At 37.5% G+C, this 19,769-nt stretch overlaps 1 protein-coding gene across 3 annotated transcripts in view; it reads left to right on the top strand.

Annotated features, from left to right (window-relative positions):
• Positions 1-19,769, top strand: part of LRP1B (LDL receptor related protein 1B) — a 760,762-nt gene that overhangs the window by 723,130 nt on the left and 17,863 nt on the right. For all 3 annotated transcript variants that reach the window (XM_075430359.1, XM_075430360.1, XM_075430361.1), the window contains 3 exons: positions 9,408-9,569; positions 13,968-14,142; positions 14,771-14,875. In XM_075430359.1, coding sequence (XP_075286474.1) covers positions 9,408-9,569; positions 13,968-14,142; positions 14,771-14,875 — 442 coding nt within the window. The remainder of the gene's footprint in view (positions 1-9,407; positions 9,570-13,967; positions 14,143-14,770; positions 14,876-19,769) is intronic.

Below are 19,769 nucleotides of genomic sequence, written 5' to 3' on the forward strand. Positions count from 1 at the left end.
CAGCTGGAGAAGAGTTTCCTGTCTCATCTCTGCTTGGAAGCCTATCAGCTGCTGAAGGTGGTGTGAATCATCTTGTCCTGGGTGATGAAATGACCAACACCCTCATCTCTGTAAGGAAAGTGCAGGCACCTGACTTTAGAAGAGGAGTTTGTGACTGTTTAGCACAACCAGAGAGAGCTCCCCATAACGCAGAATTATGTGTCTTAGTCTCTGTGACAGAGGGGGCTTAGGTCTCAATGTTTTCCTTAGCACTCCTTACTAATTAACTTAAGCTTATATAGTTTAGTAACACAGCTTTCACTTGCCGGCTTCTCTGGAGCCTCCTCTTATTTACTGAGATGTGATGGCAAAAATCCAAGTGAATGCAAATCTAGTAATCTCTTGTGTGCCAAGCAGAGGATTTTGCAGTTCTGAGTATTTGAGGGTTAATAATGTTGTTCGTAGTTAACATCACTAATAATGACTGAATATTGGAAAATGAGAATTACTTGTACTTGATGTTGATTAATTATACTTCAAACTGCTTCTAACAGCTGATTGAACTACTGACACAAATGATAAGCAGAGATTTTTTGATCAATGTAGTGATATCAATACATATTTAGTGAGACCCTGCAAATGAATTAGAGTAAGTCACGGGTGATTTACGTGACGTGCAGAACTTCCTTGGCGTCTGAGGAGAGGATGTTTACTCCCACATCTTTACATGCCTGGCATTTAATTGATACTTTTGTGGAGTTAAAAGGCTTCATAAAATTAATAACTCATCTCCCTAGAAGTCAGCTCAGTTCTGAATCCTGCAGAGACCCCAGGGTTTTATTTAATCCTTTTCTTTCGGCAGCAGCCACAGGGCTCACTCACCTCCAACAGCTCGTGTTTTCTTTACCAGGCAGTGAACACTTGCTGTGCTCACACAGCTGTGCTGTTGCTTGGATTTTGTGGTTTGGGTTGGGGTTTTTTTGTGTTTGGTTTGTTTTGCCCCCCCCCCCGCCCCTCTTCCCCCTGCTAAATCCAGCACCTGAAATCTCTCAGCCTTGCAGAAATAATGAGTGTAGTAGGTTTGGTCACCAGTGAGTAAAGGAGAGAGATGAGCAGATTCTACGATATACTTCTGCTAAATTGTTAATGATGGCCCTGCTGCTACAGCGGGCCTGGAGATGCAGGCATTAGCCTTATTTCTGCTCGGTCTTAAAAATGTGCCTGCACCAAAAATGCATCAGGAGAGCCAGCATGGATGTCGCCACAGTCCACATCACACTGTTCAATTGCCTGGGTTTGGGGAATCCAGAGCTTTAGCTGCAACTGAAGTTTACTGTACCACACATGGCCAAAGAGTGCCAAGCCTTTACGAGCCAAGACCAACACAGAGCTGGTTCTGATGACTCTTAATGGGCATACCTGCTAATAGAAATGTGTGTGCTGTGTCCACTTGCCCAGTTTAATCAAATTTTCATTATCGTATTTCAAGTTAACCGGATTTCCTATCTGCCATTTCCAGTTCATGAGGATAGCCATGCCTTGAAGCCTGTGCCATAACTTTCATGTGCTGGAGAGGTGGGAAGGAAGACAGTATATCTTTCTAAATCAAAGTGACTCATCCTGCAATCCAGATAAAATTTTCAAATTGATCCACATCTCGTCATCCTTGCATGCCTAGCCTCTGGACCCTGTAAATATTCTGTTGAGAAGAAATCTTTATTTCTTATCAGACTGTATTTCTTATCTGTATCAGGCCATAAATCTTGTGTTTCTGAAACAAACTAGCATGTGAGTGAGATGTTCCCGTATCCTAGTTTAATCTAATCCATGATATACTAAAGCCATTATGTATCTTACAGAGGGAAGCTAAAATGGACGCCCCTAAAGTATTGAAAGCTGTAATTAAGTCAACAAAGCTTAATTCCTGAAGTGTTTTTGCAACAACCATTTCCTCTTTCCATATCAAACATACTGCTGTGCAAAGCATGTCATTCAGTCATTGCATCAGTGCGTGTTCATTCAGCCGCATGGGCTGCGCACGCCGTTGCCGGTTTGGACTGAGGGTGTGAAATCCAGAACAGAGCAGCGTTCACCCACTTCCTTCTCATTGTCTCAGCCTCCAAGGCAGAGCTGATCTGCTTTGTCAGGTTCACATGAGTGTCGTTAGTGTGCATGTTCCTTTCTTCTTGCATGTTGCTACATGTAGGAATAAAAATGTTCCTATCACCAGGAGCTGCTCAGGTTTTCTTTAACAGTTGTAGAACTTGAGCATCATATTGTGTCTAGATTTATGATATTACATCCTACCAGGTTGACCTGTCCACTAGCACATTGCACACTTTTTGGGGCTTCTTTTTATTTGGTAGAGAATTCTCTCATATTTCTGGAACGTATAAAATTTTAAAATAAAGTCAGCTCTATATCATCTTAATTTCTTCTACTCTGCTATTGCTATCTGTGCATGCCACCTCCCGTACTACAATGCTCACAATGAGCTCCTCCAAAAGCAGCATTTATGCTTTTGATCCGTGACACAATTGGCTCATCAAACTGTTCTGTTAAACTGATGCAATCAGGTTGCACATATTTTCCCAATTTTCTCCTTTTTCAAATTTTATTTTTGTTCAAAATGATGAAGCTTTTTCCTCTGGAAGTTGCATATGTGTGCAAGTGCCAATCCGAATCCTATCCACAAAGTGTAACTCACCTGTGGTAATTTCAGCTTGATTGACTCTGTCTTTCTTCGAAGCTCTGATTGCCCTTATCGATTCTCATATATCATCCAACTCAAACAGCTTTGACGTAGTCAGTCTAATGAGTGTCATTCTGCACGCATGCCCTTTGGCAAGCGTGGGGACTGCTGGTAGATGTAACCTCACAGGGAGATGAGCTGCTGCAGGCTCCCCGCTGCTGGGAGACTTCCCTGGGAGCCAGGGAATTTCCTTACTGTTGGCTTCTGGCTCAAAAATCGAGGAAGAGATATTCCGCAAACAAACCTTCCAGCATGTTCTGATGTAAATAAAATGACGCAGCATATAAAATACACTTCTAGTGAACGTGTGTGTTCTAGTGAGTGTGTAAACCCTGTTCTCATTCACCGCCTGATATATAATAATAATGTGATAACCAATTAAGTAAATTGCAGAGTATTACTCATTTTTTAAAACATGATTGTGCTAAATCTTGACTGGATGTGGTATGTTGTAGAACCTCATTATCTGCACACAAATGTTAATTTGTTAGACAAATCCCACTGGCAATTCAGGGATTATTCACTGTTGGTTTACTTACTGCTAAGCCTTTTGGCAAATTCCTATGTGCACATTATATAGCTAGAGATTGGGGCAGCTTTAATTAAAATTTATTAGTTTATGACAGTTGTATTGAACTACAATAATTGAACAAAGAAAATGTCATCAGTTAATTAAAAGTACACATCTGAGACATGTAATTAAAAGTTTGGTAATAATGAACGCTTTCCAGTAAGCCAAATTAACGGGAATTTGGAAAAAAAATTAAGCGTTGCCATAAAAATGTGCTCCTTTTCTACTTACAGTTTAAAGTAAAAATGTTGAAGCAATAATTTACTAAATGTCCTGAACACATTAACTAGATATAACTAGTTCGCAAAATTAAATACATATTTGTACTGTAATATAGTACAAAGAGTATGTCTAACCATGTAGAATTGTGATGTTTGTATCAAAATGAGTGAAAAATTAAGTCTTTCCACTAAATGAAAATTAATGACATTCTCAAAAAAAGAATTATGTATAAAGTAGATATTATTCTATATTGTATTCTATAAGCAAAGCAAGCTGATTGCGGGACATGATGGTGCCTACTGAAAATGCTGTCAGTGAAGAACCTGTTTACTGTGCTGATATCGTGTCGCTCCCTGTAGTCTTGCGGGTGCACGCTGCATCACCTCATCACCAGGGCAGGGACCACGGGAAGGGGAGAGGGGTGGCAGCTAGCGGGGTGTCAAGAATGTCTGCTCTGGTTCACAGCTGGTCCAAGACTCCCAACAGAACCACCGTAACCAGCCTTGGTAAGAGCAGCCTTTGAGACTGCTCTAATGTATTTTGAGATTGCTCTTCTTTCTTTCCCAACATGGAGAGAATGTCTTTCTGTTGGGACTGATCCCAATCAGCTCACTTACTAATTACGTACAGTAATACAGCCTCTCTCCACTACTGTTGGTTCAGTACAGCTAATTACGGTTCATCGGCCACACAGAAATTAATTATTGTGATACCTACAGACTGCTGGTAACTACTCCAGAAGACATGGTATTACTTACAGTAGGCTGGTGTAGTGCCACGTTGTTTTCTTTAACAGTGACAGCAAGTGAAATATGCAAGTTAAGTGTGCAGATTCGCATATAGCAACTTAAAAATGTGCGTTGCTGGTAGTGAATATACCACTGACTGGAAGAAGTAAATAATCTATGTCTTGGTGTGTAGGCAGTCATCTGGATGATCTCATTTTTTAAAACTTTCAGAAAACTTACAAAAATAGTGCTATTGCTCTAAAAGATATTTTTTTTAATTGCAAAATACCTTATGCAGTCATACAAAATACATAGTATTTCTCTGTTGGTTAGGCAATAGGATGAATCAAAGATGAACTCGTTAAGAGTTCTGTTTATTACAAAATAAATGTAAATAGAAGTTTAAGACGTATGAGTAGGTTCCCAGAAGAAATCACCTAAATGTTACAGAGACTGTGCACAAAAATATTTATTGGCTATTTCTGAAGCTGATTTGGCAAGTTATTTGCTATTACATAGCAAATTAAATTGGCGAACTAGGAGTAACTACAGCCTGTGTAATCAAAACCTAATTGAACATTTTAGGATTTTGATCACTGCCATCTTCTTATGGATAATTTTTCTTTGTAAGAAAGGGGGAAACTGCATTTCAGCTTCATGCCAAAAACTTCATATATTTGTTCATACCCTACTGTCAAAAATAATGTCGTGTGTCCTAGGGTCACCATAGAGTATTCTCCTTTAATTTACTAATTCTGTGGAAAACATTTGCAAAGTATGTGACAATTTTGTAAGTTTGTTTCAAGTTCAGTTTTAGAATTAAGACAAAGAATTCTGTAAATTAATATTCACGTAGAGAGTCATCAGGTAATAATGACTTTCAAGTACGTTGCTTCCCCAGAGAATTTTCATTATTTTTTTTGTTACTTGTTTTAGGTGTCTTATCAGGCACCTTTTAATCTGTTCTCTCCAATGCATTTCTTTAGAATTGTTATTTAGAATTATTCTAAATACAAATTACTCTCATCAATGTAGGGCCTACATGCATGATGCATATACATATAGTGAGAAACTCAGTCTGTACAAGTATTGAATTAGAGATAGTAACTAGCAAAGTGCATGCATGTTCATTGTAAAACACTGAAAATGGATATATTCTGGTCAAAATAGATGTGCTTCTTGCTCTCTAGATATTATTTCTGTAGTTTTCAAGTTGAAACATTTACATGTGAGATGCTGAGAATGTGCTGCCACCTTGTCCTGCTTGACACTTTGACAAACAACACTCAACACAGATATTCGAAACAGGAAATTTTTTAGGGGATTATTATGTTGCCGAAGAGACTAAAGAGGAGGATAGGAGACAGCTCAGATGCTAAGCTGTAATAGGCAGAGGAAAACAAGACAGTGACAGTATTCTCATAGAGTAAATCCAGTTGAGGATTGCACTGAAGGAGGAAGACCTCAAAATAGGGATTTTTTTTGTGTGTTTTCTTTCAGAAAATGGTATTTGTTCATTTTTTGTGTAAAACCACCATAAAATGGTTAGCTGAATTTGAAACAGTGTAACATTCCATAAACCACTTTCCTTAATTAATATTTTTCTATACCGTAATGTGTTGTGAATGTTTCTGTAGTGATGAAGTTCAAGAATTCAGAGAGAATTTTACTTCTGTCTCTGTACAGCTCTAATCCCGAAACTTCATGACCGGTGTTTTCTGTGCACGGGATCACCATGTAAAGTTTTTTAATTAGGATATGTGACGTCTTGGTTAACGTGACTATTTCCTTTGCAAGCATGAACCGATTTTCTAATTCTATGATGCAAAACCTGATGGCATTGTTTGTCATTGTTTAATACCGCAATTTTATTAAACTGTTCTTGGAACCATTTTGTATCAGAAATAGTTTATGAGAACAAAGGCAGATTAAAATGTCATTATTAGTATTATTTTAGATGCCAACAGACTGTGTATAAATAGGCAATGAACTATTAACGTTACTAAAAGTCATGTTAAATTGAGTGACGAAAATGGGGTTTAGGCTATACTGAATTAAATTTTCATACGACTGTCAGCAGTTTGGCATATTTATAAGCCTATATTAGCAAAGAATAGAGTAATCTTTTCTGCAAACTAGGAAAATATCATTGCCCCATAATTTAAAAAAATAGAGGAGCATTAATAATAAAAACTGATTTCAGACCTCCAGATCTATTCTCTATCGCTGCTTTATTTCAAGTTTTTTATTGAATCACGAATTCAGATGAAGGATTCTGTGCAACCCCCTGGCTTGGGGGCAGAAATTTAAGTACAAGTGTATAAATGGGGAAAAACAAAAAGAGTCTGTGCTAACATCTGAGTTCAACATCTTTGATTTAATGCTTAGATCACAGGGGACAGATATGAATAACCAGGCTGATGCATATTAAACTAGTTGGAGCTATTTTTAAGTCAATGGTTTTGTTCCTGCTGTACTCATTAGAGGAAGAGACTAACTGATCTCATGGCCTTTAGGATGATTTGCAAAACACTTTAAATTAGCATAGCTTAAAATAGAAAATACAGAAAAGAATTACCTGAAGGGTTTTGTGTAAGAAGAGCAAGAAGTAAGTAAAGGAAAAAGGATAAATAAATAATTCTGCATGAATCAGTTGAAGAAATGAGGGCACTTCACTTGCATTGAAAATTTGTCCAACAAATATGATATTAAATGATTACATAGTATTAAAACAAAGGCAGACCAGAAGAAAATTAAAATTGTGCGGTTTATGGAATATTTGGTTTAATCTACATTGCTTTAACGAGACAGCCCACTAAATAGAGAAGAAACAAAAAAAAGCCCACACTCAGAAGGGCTGCACATTTCAGAGTTTTAGATGCAGCTGTGGTAAAAGACATCAGGAGGCAAATTGGAAAGTAGTTGTGGATAACTACATCAGGTGTCGTATTAAAATGGGGAAACAATGAATGAGACAATAGACAGCAAGGAATGGACTTAGTCATAATGCATAAGTAAATCAGGCTGCGGTAAGAATTTCTTGGTAGATCAGTATGAAAATGAGAGATAATTATTATGGAAAAAGTAACCCTGAAATGTTGTTTCATTTCACTACTTAGGATTTTGGCTCTTCTGTACATTTTAAACCAAGTCAGGCCCAAGTCAAGCATAGCTTCTCTTATGTGCTTGCCAACCCACCCCTGCGTGAAGTCGGATTGTTTATATGCAAGAAGTTAATTTCCGCCTTACGGCGTGGTGAGAAGTTTTTCAGCTGTAAATGTGGGGATAACTGGAGTTTCTCATTATTAACATATTCCCTGACTTTGACCTCTTTGAGATTCCACAGTCATATCATTATCTTGATTGGGCTGTCAATAATAAAATCTAATAGGCTATTTTCCTGTTTATCCCTCTAATTCCTGTCCAAAGGGCCTCTGCATCGCACAGACAGTCCAATATGTAGTTAACTTGCTACCCTGATTGACTTTAACACTTCTTAACACGTAGCCCTATTCCATCACGGGCAAAGACTAGACATCAAGGAAATGTGTATTAGTTTTGCCACAGCCCATTAGCTGCCTGCCTTTTCCAGATGTGCTATAGCCGACGGTATTGATGTTCCCATTCAAGACTAGACATTTTGGTTCTCTCATCTTAATTCTTAGTCTTTTACCATTTATGTAAAGCACACGTGTTACTGTTTTGGTTTTCTGTAGTCTACTTAGGAGGCGTTCGCTTTGCCTGATACCTGTTTATTCTTTGACTGTTGCTACCCCATGCGTGGGCCTTTACTCAGAGATATGGTATTTCTGTGACTTCACTCCAAGGGATGAGTCTTTGCCTGTCAGCTGTCCCTCACTCTGCGGTGACCCAGTTAAACTCTTGATTGTACTTGCCAGCAGGTTGTGTTCCTTATGACTCAAATGAAGACCATCCTGTCTACTCCTTTATTTCAGAAGGGTCCTCAGGTCCTGATTAATCTCCATCTCTTTCCTTACCCATCTTGGAAGCCAAGAAGAAGTAGTGTTAAACTAGGTCTGTTTTCCCTAAATTTAAGAAAACCCTAAAGGCTAAGTGAAAGAAACTGGAAGGAAGGTGGGGGCAAAATAATGTTTTGTAAGAGATAAATAAGAATGAGAATAGATTATTAGGAGGTGAGGAGGAAGATGGCTAGTTGGACACATTAGGTTGTTTACTTGAAGAGAAGATTACAAATGAGATATAAAAGCAAAGTCACTAGATAGAAAAAATATTTATGGGATCTAGAAGTTTGTTTTAAAGAAGATAAGACATAAGAAAAGTCAGGGAAAAGTGGAAGAGTTTAATAAAACAGTGGAATTATAACAAAGCTATAAATCCTTTAGACATGAGATTTAGATAAGGGAAAAAAATTGGGAAAATTAAAGTAAGGAAGAGTCATGGGAGGAAAACACATCAGTGTTTAAACATTATTTTAAAGCACTTTAAAAAGAAGCTATAGACTAGGAGTTCATTTTGTGCAAATGTTCATCGCTAGCTGTTGACTACTTTTCAGACACTGGATATTGACCTGACAGACATCTCTGCTCTGAAGCAAGACAGCAACTTTTATGTTACAGTATTTATTGTATGAGAGGGGTAGGATAACAAAATAGGCACAGATATCTGTGTTTTAGTAAAAATTGTTATGTAAAGTTGGCTATTAGCACATTGGTGAGTAATTGTATATTCATGTGATTACATGTAAAAGTTTGTAGATTTGAGAATAATGGTGTGAATTCTGAAGAGGGATCAATGTTGATGATACAAACATTTATCCGCTGCGACTGGAGGAACCCAGCCTGGCAGGATGGAGGCTTAGTCGTATCTTAAATTCCAACTTAAGACCATCTTTGAAAATAATTTCTAAATAATGCGTCAATAACACGTGCAAGTGTCAAATGCATCGATGCGGATTTTGAGGTGTCCATATCTTACGGCATTGACTTTGTTTTTAAAAAGGTCTGAACTCAAGCAATGTTTGCAAAGGCGCATTTTATTAGAGTCTAGAGAAATGTAGCTGGACTCATACATTACTTGCTACTGTTATAAGAAGTGTGTCAGTCTTTAAACTTCTGATTGTTATTTTAATGTTTATTTATTTTTATCATAAAATAGCTTTCTTTGTTTTGAACAGGGAGGCCTACCTGCAACTGCGCGCTGGGTTTTACAGGACCAAGCTGCAATCGGACGGTCTGCGGTCATTTTTGCCAAAACGGAGGAACCTGCAGCGTCACCGCTGGGAATCAACCCTTTTGCAACTGCTTGCCTGACTACACAGGAGACAGATGTCAGTATTGTAAGTCATCCTCCCAAACTCTTAAATCTGGATTTATGGTAAAACTTCTACAAAATGGAAGTTTAACATGATTTGAGGGATTTTTCTACGACACGTGTTGGTAAACTTAGCTCCAAAATCAGTCATACTGCTAAAGGAATGGAATCCGATGTATTCAAGTGATCTTTGAACATAGTTCTGCAATATCCATCTGTATGTGAAGAAAGAGCTTTTTTACAAATTATTTTTTATATTATTTTCATTAATTAATACACACAGTGGAGGTGTACAAGACAGCTGACTTTGTCAGCAGAAATGAGATAATTGTGTTAGAATTTTCTGCTTCCGCTTCTCATATTTGTTATTTAATGCTGGTGGAACACCTAAACATAGTGTGACATTGGCACAGTTTGTTAAAAAATTTCTCTGGTATCCCTGATCTTTGCAGACCAACATTTGTGTCTCCAGCTGCTACCTTACCTTTAGTTTTTATTTCTAACCCCAGTAAGCAGCAACTACTGCTTCACGTTTCAAACCTCTGTATTCTTTCACCTTGCTCAGTCAAAGATCACTGTCAGTATGGTTTCTGCTCCCTCCTAGTATTGAAAACCAGGATTTCGAAGTATTACTCAGGGCTTAGGTTCTGTCCTCTGCCTATGAAGGTCTCCAAAGTTTTTCATTCCACTGACCCATCAGTCTCTCTCATTGAGATACTGTTTTCCAAAGGTTTCCATGCCTTTAGAAAGGCTCTTCTTGCTTTTTAGAACTTTCTCTGATTTTTTACTTCTTTTGCAGTGCAGAGGGAAAAGATTATCAGTCAATTGGCCTTCTGTTCTTACTCCATTTATCTTTCTTTTCTCTCTGTGCTTTCCCTCAGCATGGATCACTGTGATCTGTTTTCAGTAACTCAAGACATTTGAACATAATCTCGAATTTCTTCTTCTGGTCACTCATGTCAAAATTACAGTTTGGCTTCCTCATGTCTCTTCAACGCGGTGACTCACTAGCAGCCCTAACCTAAAACTGATTATTTTTCTGACATCGGAATTATTTTTTTTAGTCTCCTCTTTTCTACTCCTGCGTTGCTTTGACTATTAACACTCTAAAATAGAAGACTGTCATAGTGCTTATTATAGAATGGAACATTAAATGTGAAAAACATCATCTCTTTTGTACGTAATTCATTTGCTGGAAAAGGCTAGATTTAAAAAAAAATGGAAGGGAAATTAGGTGTTATAAAGGTCTGGTTTAGAATTATCTGCAAGATGCAAGAAGTATTTAGTTTTAGTGAAAGGTCCGTCAAACAAGGAAAGGGTTAGTGTGTGTCTTAACTAGGATTCGCACTGAAGTAAACTGAATGTATTTCCAGTTGGGAGACTATGAATTAAATTGAAACCTTTGAATGGAAAACCAGCAGTAATTGTGATTCTCTCCCACTTGGTATTAAACAAACTACATGGATCCACAAATAACTATCTGCAAACACAGTTGGGTGTTTGAAAACAGTATAGTACATAAATCATGCACAGACAGACACACAGATTAAGGAAAAATATTTGCTTGAGGCTTACCCAAAACCAAACAAATTGTTTCTAGTTGAATGCCTCTGCAAACATCTTTTTTTTTTTTTTTTCCTTATGGAATTAATTTAAATGTAAATTTAGGGGTACTTTCCAAACAGTGCTTATTATCAGATTTGGATTGTCTGCTGACACTTTGGAAAAATGCCACAATACATCAAGCACATTATAAAATACAAAATAAAATTAAGCTTCTCTTTATTAAACCTTAATACTTATAGGAAAAAAAATCATACAGTCTTTTCGAGTATTTTTTCTTAGCCAATAACAGTTCTTTGAAATTGTACAGGTTTATAGTTTATAATGTGTATATAAATTCATGTCTGTGATTTTTTTTTTGCTTTATTCACACATATGCATGATTTCTTGTTTTATTAATCACAGTCACTTTGTGTGCATGTTGGAATATATTAATACAGCATTATTGCAAAGATTGGTTGCCTCTAAGATACCTTTTTCAGCCTTTCTGTGATGTGATTGAAACTAGTTCATACGCAAAGGATGATACATCTACGTGCATAGGTATTTTACTTATGCTCACAAGCTGAAAATATTATTAGAGTTTTTTATGGCAAGAAGAAGACATTTACTTGCAGTTTTGCCAGATTGCAGAGGCCTTATTTGCCTCACACTTATCGTTTCCAATTACCCAATGCAGAGTTTCTCCTGTGATTAGTTCACATAAGGGCTAATAACCAAAATGTGTGCTCTGTGTCAAGTCACTGGCACTGCTGAAATAAATTTAAGTGAATGAATTTACATAGAATTTCACTAACATTGTGCACATTATTATATCCACATGTATTTTATGTATTTCAATCTAACCCTCTATTTTAAATTCCTGAAATAAGACATACAGACTAATTAAAGTTCATTTCTTGTATCCTTTGAGGCCCAAATAACCTAAAAAATAGAAAACATTTTTATGTGGATACGATCATTCAAAGTGGATCTAGTGTTCTCACAAGCTGTTACTTTCTCTGAAACTGAAATTCCTTTTTTTAAAAGGGGGGAGGGGATTATTTTTGTGTCATTCAGTCCAACTGTAGTATATGCATGTTAGATGTAGCAGGAGATTAAGGGTGATTATGACTATAGTCAATACTGAAAAACAGTAATTGTTTTAGAGTATGAGCTTCCTATTCCCTGGTTTTGAAGAAGCGGGGGATGGCCTAATGTACATGGAAAGATTTCCCCCTTGCAAGGCTTTTTTCATAAAATGTCTCTCAATATTAGCTTTCAACCTACAGTAGTTTTTGTTCAAAAAACAGCCCCCCTGCTGCAAATTACTACCTTGAATCAGGGAATGGCAATCAATGAACTCCTTCGTTTAGGGTCTTTTAAGCCTCTCTGGTTGCTCAGTAGTGATTCCATAAGTATATGAGTCTACAGCCTGCATACATAGGTGGAGACATACAATAATCAAACAGAAATAACTCCACCAATAGTCAACCATCGTCCTTTAGCAGATGTCTTCTAGCATGGTCAATGCCGATGGTATGGCAGTCAGCACATCCTTCTCTGAGAGGGAGGAAAAAACAGCACAGAGAAGCATAAGCAAAATATTTCTCACTTTAGGAGATGCCCTCACAAATCATCCATCTTGAATATACTCAGTAAAATATATCCATTTTAGTAGTCTCCAATTTGCCTATTACAACTTGCCCCCAGTCAAACAGCAGCTTGAAGTTTACGCTTCCAGACTCAAGGCTGAAGTTGCCATGTGGCCAAGGTTTCGTTCTCTAGTGAACAGCTTGACAATGCCTTACTTCTCGCTACTACTGACTCACCCTGAGCTGTATCTTGTGCTTTAAAGGACTTGATTTTTTTAGTTTTGACAGGAAATTAACAGTTTATTAATATGGACCAGTTCAACTCTAAGCTAAGACAGTTGCATAGTTCAGATTTTCTCATATATCAATTACTTCATCAGAACACCACCAAAAGCTCAACACAGCATATTAACTACGCAGAATTGGAGAAAGCATGAAAAAGAGGGAGAAATAGAGACTTTGAATGATTTGGCCCCATTAAGACATTTAAATGACAAGACTTAAAAAGCACCACCTGTGTAATCAAAAGAAAGTTGTCACTACCACATAACTAAAAATGAACTGAAATGTTAAGATACCAGTATTTTGTCGCTCTGGAAGCTTCTTCAGTCTGACAGTTTGGGGTTTTTTAGAGGGATACAAAAAATGAGACAGTTACTGGTGCTTCTAAAGAGTTAAAGAATTCACTACTTGAAATCTCAGTCCTGCTGACATTTAAGCAGTTGGAGAAGTTAATGGGGTCTTACACAGTCTATAAAAATAAGCATGTATGTAGGGTTTTTTAGAACTTATGGATTATGTTGTTATATATTATTATTAGAACTTCATGAAATTTTAATATGTGGATAAATGAAAATAAAACTTAATTATTTCAAAATACTGTTTCCATTTCAGTTTAGCATAATGCTGTTAATGCTAATGTGAATGTATCAAAAGATTTTTATTCAGCCAATGTCCCATTAAATACATTAACATTACTCTGCTTTTCTCATCAGTAGTCTTTATATTATGTGGTACGATGCCATAAATGGTTAGACATCTAGCAGGGGGAAAAAAAATCTCTTATGAGTTTATCCTTCCATTTCACTACTCAAGACTACATCATTAATATGTTATGTATCTGTTTATGGGGTATTTTTGATTCTTGAAGTTGCCAGTGAGCCACCAGCTTCATTAATCATTTTGGTTTTATTATAGTACCTTTGAAAACATAGAAAATTAAGGTATTATTTTTTATATGATACTGCTTAATGTCTTTTAGTAATTAGCTTTCATGTTGCTTGCAGATGTTTGCCACCATTATTGTGTGAATTCTGAATCGTGTACTATTTCTGATGATGGAAGTGTAGAATGTGTCTGTCCAGTACGATTTGAAGGTCCAAAATGTGAAGTGGACAAGTGTATCAGATGCCATGGGGGACACTGCATAATAAACAAGGACAGTAATGACATAGTATGCAAGTAAGTGTGTGTGGGAGCGGTGACTGTGTCCAAAATTATATATTTAATAGCAATTACATTGCATTGTCCTTCAAATCTCTTACACAGTGGCTAGCCCCTGAACCAGTCACATCAGAACCGTTCCTTTGCATAGCCCCTGCCCACGCAAAAACCCACTGGCTCCTGCCTTTTTAAACCAACGTTTGGAGCATTCCTCACTGGGGGAAGCATAATGTAGCAGGAGACTGAATGGGTCTTCACTTGGAAAAACTGGAATATTTAATAAAGTTAGCAGTAGAGTTTTACCACGCTGTTGAAATTTGTTCATTCTGCAGTATCTGTGACAGTGATAGAGACATACTGTGTACTAATGAAAGCATATGTAGTTGGATATGCTGCTATATTGCTGAGTGATTATTTTGTATAATAATAGTTTATTTCCATGAAAGGAAAGATTAAAAATATTTTGTCTAATAAGCTCACTGCCTGTGCTAGCTTTTCAAAGTGGAAACCCGGAATTCTTGCAATCAGTAGATCTTATACATATCACAAAATCAATATTTCGATATATAGATAAATGTAAGGGAATTCACCAGAATTAGTAAAATACAAATGGCTATTTGTATTTATTTTTTTTTAACCATGACAGCTGCACTAATGGGAAGATTGCCTCTACCTGTCAGTTATGTGATGGCTACTGTTACAATGGTGGTACATGTCAACTGGACCCAGAGACAAATATACCTGTCTGTCTGTGAGTATCCTGCATTGTGTAGATCCTTAAAGTATCTGTGTGCTGACAATATTAAAATTGCTATGTATGCGTCTGTATTTTTGGTCTCTCCAGGATGTATAATGTGCTGGTTGCAGTCATACATTGCAGTACTTTTTCTAGCTATTTCTGTAACCCAATACTTTGTCTACCTTTTTGCAATATATGTATTGAAAGGCATAACTAATATATTTTAAATGCTTACAGATACAAAGATGTGTCTTTTGAGACTTCTAATAATTTCAGGCCGGATCTAAAGCCCTTTTAGGCATTTGTTCCTGAACGGAATCCGGAGGTACAGGCTGGTTGCCTGCCCTGCTTCTCAAAGGCGGATAAAGTCTTTTCTCCTCTAAAGATGGTCAGAGGAGGGAGCGGTGCACTCCTGTAAGGAACCTGGTGGCTAGAGAGTGAGAGGGGTATTGTCAGCATTTATTGCATTTATGGGTCTGAGGAGATGCTCAGGTATTTCCTGTTTCTGCCCTAACCTTCACACTGCCCACGGCAGCTTGGCTGTTCGGTGGTGAGACTGCTCTCTCCCTTCTGCACCACTGTTGAGAGAAGAATTCAGAATGCTTTTCCACCAGATGTCAAATACCAAAGGAAGTGTGACTCTGTAGTCTAGACGGTGAAGTACTGTCTTAAGAGGTTAGAAAAGCCTACATTTCTAGTCTCTTCTTGAGAGCTATGGTGTATCTTCTTTTTCAGCTGCTAAATATAAAATACAGAAGTAGTCACTGTAGCAAGAAATTAATTTCTTTCCTGTTCTCAGTTACACTGAGCTACCTAGTCATACTTCAGGGTTTTTATTTTTTTCTTTTGCCTAATAAATGATTTGACCTTTTCTGCACCGCCGAAAAGCTCCATTGTGGATAGTCTTCCACTTCTCGGGACAATCTGGAGGTCAGAGCATCTAAGGTGATCTTAAAGAAGAGTGCCTGTTGTATTCAGGCTCTCGGGGAAGTTACTGAGAGAAAGGCCTGCATTTTATAGTCTGACCAGTGTAAGAGACAGACAGACTTCCTCCCTGTGAGAGCTCAAGCACTTCTGAATGTGTAAAGGGGCAAAACTGCACTTGCTCTACTGTCCAAAAGAAGTTGTAGATAAATGCTCGCAGCTTTGGGGTTAGAGACAGCGGGATGCAGTTCTGCACTGTAGTCCTTATTCAGCTGCGAATACTTTAAGTGCCTATATCTTTTTTCATAATTGTTTTGATCTGGCCCTTTCTACCTGTTATTTGTATCTCTTTAAATGTCTTTAGTTGAGGACTAGAGAGACTCGTAGATCTCAGCAACAGGAGACTATCACAGCTCTAATATGTAAGGCCTAATATGATAATTGAGTCTGGTGGTTCATTTGGTGGTGGAGTCACTATCGCTGGAGGTATTTAAAAGACGTGTAAATGTGGTGCTTAGGGACTTGGTTTAGTTCTGGGTTTGGCAGTGTGAGGTTAGTGATTGGACTTGATGATCTTAAAGGTCTTTTCCAACCCAAGTGATTCTATGACTCTCTGATTTGCTTAAACACCTAGAATGGCTGTTTTGGAAGCTTGTGATTTTTCTTTTTATAATAAAACTGGCTTATTCTTTTTCAAATTCATATGGAACACCATAGCATCTCAAGGAAAATCAGTTTTATACACTAATTTGTGTATGGATTTACAATATCTAAATGCTGTTAACAATGCTAAGAAAACAGTCATGAACATTTTCAAGGCCACTGCACTCTGGATCAATCAATACAAATGTATAATACATTTGACAATAATACTTTAAGAATGTTAGATTCCTGAACCCACCAGTTAGTATAAGCCCGTAGTTTTAGAAGAGTTGGATCAACGCTGATGAGCAAACTTTTCAGTACGGGCAGATTGGACCTCCCATGAAAAACAGTGTATTAATTTTGTTATCTGTGGGTGTGTGCCTGTGTATGTGTGCGTGTCTTGCCATCATTTTATATAATGCGTTTAAAATCTGTTCAGCAAAAGGCAGAATATTTATATAGGTCTATTTTACTGAAATTCTGCAGATGCTCTGTGGGGTTTAAAAGTCAGCGCTGTGACCAGAAAGTGAACCCCTGTGATTACTACTGTCAGAATGAGGGAATTTGCACTTTAACTGCGTTTAATGAACCAAGATGCAAGTAGGTTTAACCTTCCACTTAATGCTGCACATTGTGACATCATTTCAGGCCACAGTTCATTGGTTCAAGTCATGCACATTCACATACATTTCACAACATATACTTAATCTGGGGGCTCATTACTATAATACACGCTTAGCCTTTGACAGTTGCACTGATGAGTATATTTAAACATACTTTCAGCGTATCTATATAATTGGAGGAAGAAATAAAAAGCTTTATTTTTAATAAGTGAGTTGAAAATACTGAAAATGCCACTTGGCTTTTGTTGTTCATATTTAGAGATATTTTACCAAGTTAATTCTACACAGCAGAAAGTTTAACAAACGGTGATGTTACACGTATTCTGTAGTCCAGAACTCAATTCCTACTTCTTACTTGCATGGGGAAGGAACACAAGAGCTATTTAGGTACCACTTCAGTTAAGCTTGTATTCATAAGTCTTATTGTTAACTGTATAGAAATAATGCAGTAAAATAGAAACTGTTCAAGAAGAATACGTGAGCTACATCATAACTTTGACTTCTCCTTTGAAAAAAAAATATATATAAAATATATACATTTGTATGCTGTATTTCTTTGAAGAGTTTTAGGTCTGTTTCTTAAAGAGAAAATTCTAACCGTCATCAGGGAAAGAACCACCTTAGTCTTTGAAAATGCTGTAGGGCAGACATACACAGACATAGGAAATACGAGTAAGATGAACATAGCTTTACTCAAAAATTGTGATGCAAAAAGTCAGAATAGAAATCATGAGCCAAAGACCTAGACTCGGGATAAAATATGAAACTCCAACAGGTTTAATCTTATCTCATCTAAATGCATGGTTTATAAAAACATAAAATGCCGTGGGGATATGAAGCGGTTGTCCAGTGGGTAGCAATGACAGTGACTAGGTATTGCGAATAATCTTCTAATTTTTTTGAAAAAGGTGATCACAATTCCTTTGTCAGTATTCTCAAGTAATGCAACTCTACAACTTGAGCTATCGTAAATCCATTGGAAAGTGGATTATTCTTCTAACTACCACTTCTGAAACTTTGAGGAGTATGGAGTGGATCTGTTGGTCAGCATTTGTGTGGCACATGGTTGCCTGGAACAGTTTGTATCTCTGTGTGTCACACAGAAGTACATAACTCACTCCTTCCCATTCAGAATAGAAGCATCGATAGGACTAGTGTTGCTATTGTCTCTTCAGACTGATTGTTGGGTTAGTATGGCCACCACTGCCTGGGTCTAGGAATTGTTAAGAGAATCATCTAAACTGTTTCTTTTTTAACAAAGCCAATGTGGCTTAGAGGAAGGGGAAGAGAAGCAAATAGAAGTTGTTTGATGGAGTTCAAGACAGTTCTAGTGATGGACAGGAAGAAGTGTAACTCCAGATGTCTCAGTTCTTGCAAACCTCAGTTCAAGCTCCAGTTGTTACCGATAGCTAGTGTTTTTCCGGCGCCAAATGAGTTCTTAACTGGAGCTTGTTTATAATTTTACCAACCTGATACCGCCAAATAGCAGACGTCAGGAAGGAGTGAAGTAATCCTGTACTTCATGAGAGTCGTCATGTCAGCGAATGGGAGTCTCAAAGATTTTTCTCTGTAAGTTCTGCTCCGTTGTTAGGGAAAATGGTCTATCCCTCCAACCTGCGTGTCTGGCCACGCGAGGTATGACATCTGTCTCTGGTCTCTGAGAGACACTTATCTAAGGGCTAACGCTTTTCTTAACCAGTCTCCAATTCGTGGACGGGTGATTTTTAGAAGTAGGAGATGGCTGGGTTTATTGTCATTCAGCAAGAACTCCTCTCGCTCACAGCCAGATCAGTTGAGAATGCAAACTTTACACATAATCAAGCCCTTTTTATCGCTCAGTAAAGACAACAGAGAATAAAATTCATCTGTTCTAAAGGGCAATCCTAACGCCACAGTTATATAGAGGAGCTGTACGCCTGTGAGAACATACTCTCCTTTTCCCAACCCGTACTGTTAAGGTACAGTTTTACTTTATCTTCCTATCTCAAGTTCTTTTTTTTAAACTTGAGTGCACTAAATATTAGGTGCACATTGGGAATAGAAGTTGTGCTTTTCACCTAACCAGCTTAGGAATGAATTAAGGCCTCACTTTGGCTGCATATAAGCCACCAAAAAAGGAAGGGTCTGTGAAGCCGGTCTCCAGTTTCGGTGAATGCTCTGTCGTGTTTTAAAAGATACGGAACACACTGTGATTTCTCCTTGGATATAAGGTCCTACGCAATCTAGTTGATTAATTCTTAGCATTATTTTTAGGAATATCAATAACATTCTTCCCTCACCCCCCCCATTAATGTCCTGCTTGCTCAATAACAAAGGTTGCGAGAGAATTTAGTATCCAAATGTTAAAATTTGAGGTACTAACCTTTTCTGAAAGTCATAAACTGAGGGTGTCTTTTAAAGAAGTATTATCTTGCATATAGTTGCTGTCTTTGTAGCATTCAAGTATTTAGTTTTTTGAGGATATCTTTAGTACTACTCACTAATGATTTGGGAGTGTGTGTGATGTGTATAACACTAGAAGCATATGAGATGTGTCGGAATTGCTCCAGTAACTTCACAAATTCATTGAAAACAGATGAACAGGAGATCAGATTCAGATGGGATATAATCAAGAAATGCTTTTTCTATTTATTTCCCAAACTGTCAGTTCCATCTGTTCTATCAGTTTGCCTTTTGTTTTGATAATTACCTTTATTTGTCTCTCTGTTTCCTTG

The sequence above is a fragment of the Opisthocomus hoazin genome, chromosome 9 (assembly GCF_030867145.1).
Source record: "Opisthocomus hoazin isolate bOpiHoa1 chromosome 9, bOpiHoa1.hap1, whole genome shotgun sequence".
Classification (NCBI taxonomy): Eukaryota; Metazoa; Chordata; class Aves; order Opisthocomiformes; family Opisthocomidae; genus Opisthocomus; species Opisthocomus hoazin.